General features: G+C 37.2%; 1 protein-coding gene across 2 annotated transcripts in view; it reads left to right on the forward strand.

Annotated features, from left to right (window-relative positions):
- Positions 1-447: 447 nt before the first annotated feature.
- Positions 448-2,818, forward strand: part of LOC106883761 (monocarboxylate transporter 14) — an 11,707-nt gene continuing 9,336 nt past the window's right edge. For both annotated transcript variants that reach the window (XM_014934881.2, XM_052976090.1), the window contains exon 1: positions 448-828. In XM_014934881.2, the coding sequence (XP_014790367.1) occupies positions 626-828 (203 nt within the window). In that variant the 5' untranslated portion in view covers positions 448-625. The remainder of the gene's footprint in view (positions 829-2,818) is intronic.

Raw genomic sequence — 2,818 nt, forward strand, 5'->3', positions numbered from 1 at the left:
CATGTTGTCATGCAACGACTATGTCTAGTAGGGATAGTCGAACAGAGTTAAACTCTGTATCTAATGAGGTGAGGTGAGCGTCTTTAAGTTCGATAAAAAAAAATGTTGTAAAAGCTTCTCACCTTAGAAATGCTTATAGTATGATTTCTGACCTTGTTATCTACATACCTTAAGTGAGACCCACTATCTGGAACTAGACAGCATGGAATAAGTAAGCACCAAATTTTAGAGAAAAGTATGACAAAAAAGGGAAATAGTAGATAAGAAAAGTGATATAAAATAAATTAGCTTTAGAGCTTTGTTGATGAATTGAAAGTACCGGCCGATAGTGCTGTGATGAAATAAGCTACTAATTGTTTCGAGGGCTTTAATCTTCTAACCTGAGAATTATTTATTCAGGCGTTATCTCATTTCAGCACGCTTTTGAATATCATTAAACCTTTTTTGTTTTTTTTTATTATTCATTTACACAATTTGGTGGCGAGAAGCTTCTTGGGTATATAGACATAAGAAGAGGAAATATTGTGCTTATTTCTTCAATGAGACCATCAGTGGTAGGACACCGATCCCCATACGTATATACAAAACATACATACAGTCACACACGTAGAAAGTAAAGCCATATATGTTTAGATTGAAAATGGCCAAAAATAACGAAATTATTATCCAAGTAAACTTACTAAATGCTAAATCAGAAGGGAAGAGAAATCTCACAGAAGGTGTTACAGAGATATGTCCCCAGAAAGGTATGAATCCCGGATTTTGTGAAGATGATGAGTGTATAAATCGAGAATCAGATATCAATGTTACACCTGATCAACCTGTAAGGTAATTAGTATTTTTTTTTTTTTAATTTAGTGATTTTAAGTACTTTATAATTGAGTACGGTAGTTGCATGTCGGTAACCGACAAATTACATCCATCACACTGTTACCTAGAAACCAATATAAAAAAAAACCCCACATCACACACGGTTGGCAGCTACCCAAAATCCCACATAAACCCATGTCTCAACTGAGTCCATCATAAAGACTATCTCACTTCCTTCCTTTGACCTGAAAGGGCATGCAGGTTTTATCTGTCTGGTGGGTTTCGTGAACGAGGTTTTTGTGGTAGACGAGACTGAAATGGCTGGAGACAGACAGCTACCTCTCACCAACTTTTTCGAGTTTCATTTGAATGAGAAAATATGAGTTGAGAGGGAAGTGCTACTTCTCAGCTAATTTGTTGAAAGATGAATGACAGTGGCGAGCATGGTCCAAGTGAAGAGGCCTGCTCTGAGCATGTACCTGTCAGAGAAGGATCACCTCTGACAGGTCAGAGAAGGACAACCGAGAGAAAGGGCACTTGCCTTACTGGTCAGCGTCACTATGGTTTTGTGCGGTTTCCGCATGTCACCCTCGGAGGTCTCCCCACTTTTAGGAATTTTACTCTGAATTTTTCCGGGTTTTCTCTTTTTGCTATTTCTTTTATTTACACGTTTTTTTTGTGTAATCCCCCATGTGTAAGTCTTGTGATCATCTTGGAATTAAGGTTAATTTCTTAATGACCACAGATTACTAGTCATAGATGTGATAGTATTACTGAAACCATAATTCTGGAACGCATGCACTCAACATCATTTTTTACTACTACAATATGTACTCACCTTGAGGTTCGACGTGATCGGATGGTGAAGTAGAATTGCTTTTCCGGGAAGAATTAGGTTAAGCAGTACAGACAATCTTCATAAATCCACGTGGTGAGTCGGCGGCATTGCACATGAATGATTGTAAAGTCAGTGCCCTGAGACTCAGTTCAAAACCAAAATTCATCAAAAGAAACGGTGGTCTGGCGCAGGTGTGGTCCATTATAATTTCATTAAACTGGGCTCATCAATCATGGTCGAAGTATACTGCAGCCAACTGGACCAAATGATGCAGAAACTTACAAAAAAACAGCCTAGGTTAGTCAACAGATCCACTCCTATTTTATTGCAAAACACCAAACCACACATCGCAAAAATGACATTGATGAAACTACAGGAGTTGGAGTTGGAAGTTCTCCATCATCCAGTTGCATAAAAGAGATATCTGGTGTAATCCTCCTTACACAAATTTTGTTTTAAAAAATCAAAGCATTTAACAGATAACATTACTGTTATTAACCATCATAAACTAAGTAAACTGTTCCTAAATAGGTACAAAACAGATGCACATATGAATAGAGTCCCTAATCATTCTCTTGTAACTTGTTCTTATTGGCAAGTTTCAAACATCTTTAGTGAAGCAGTTGTGTCTGAGCCACACTCTGTGTGGCTAACACAGACAATAATTTATCTCCTTTTCACCCAAACTATGATCACCAGATTTGATTACGTAAGCAGTAACCCTAATTATGATACCTGACATGTGACTATAATACTAACAAAACTATCCCTATCAACAACGTTCTGGACAGTCTTGATCGCAATGCACATGACCAGTTGATTCTATCCCTTGCTATTCTATCCCTGTTCCTTCCCTCCAATGTTATAGAAATCCTCTTCCTGCCTTATATTCTTGTTCTACTCCCCTTCCTTCAGCCATTTAAATCTCTGGCACTACAATGCAAACTGCTTTTTGCCGATCTTCTCTTCATGAGGAAAGCCGGTCTTATTGTAATATTTCTCTGTGTCTGTTTACTGATTATATACCCATCACTTATTTGCATATTCCGTCTGCAAGTTATGATTATTGCATAATTGCAGGAACCGCTGTCGATCGAGCTAAGAAATTGCATATATTTTCATTCTCCATATATAAATATATATATATATATATATATATATATATATATA

The sequence above is a fragment of the Octopus bimaculoides genome, chromosome 23 (assembly GCF_001194135.2).
Source record: "Octopus bimaculoides isolate UCB-OBI-ISO-001 chromosome 23, ASM119413v2, whole genome shotgun sequence".
Taxonomy (NCBI): domain Eukaryota; kingdom Metazoa; phylum Mollusca; class Cephalopoda; order Octopoda; family Octopodidae; genus Octopus; species Octopus bimaculoides.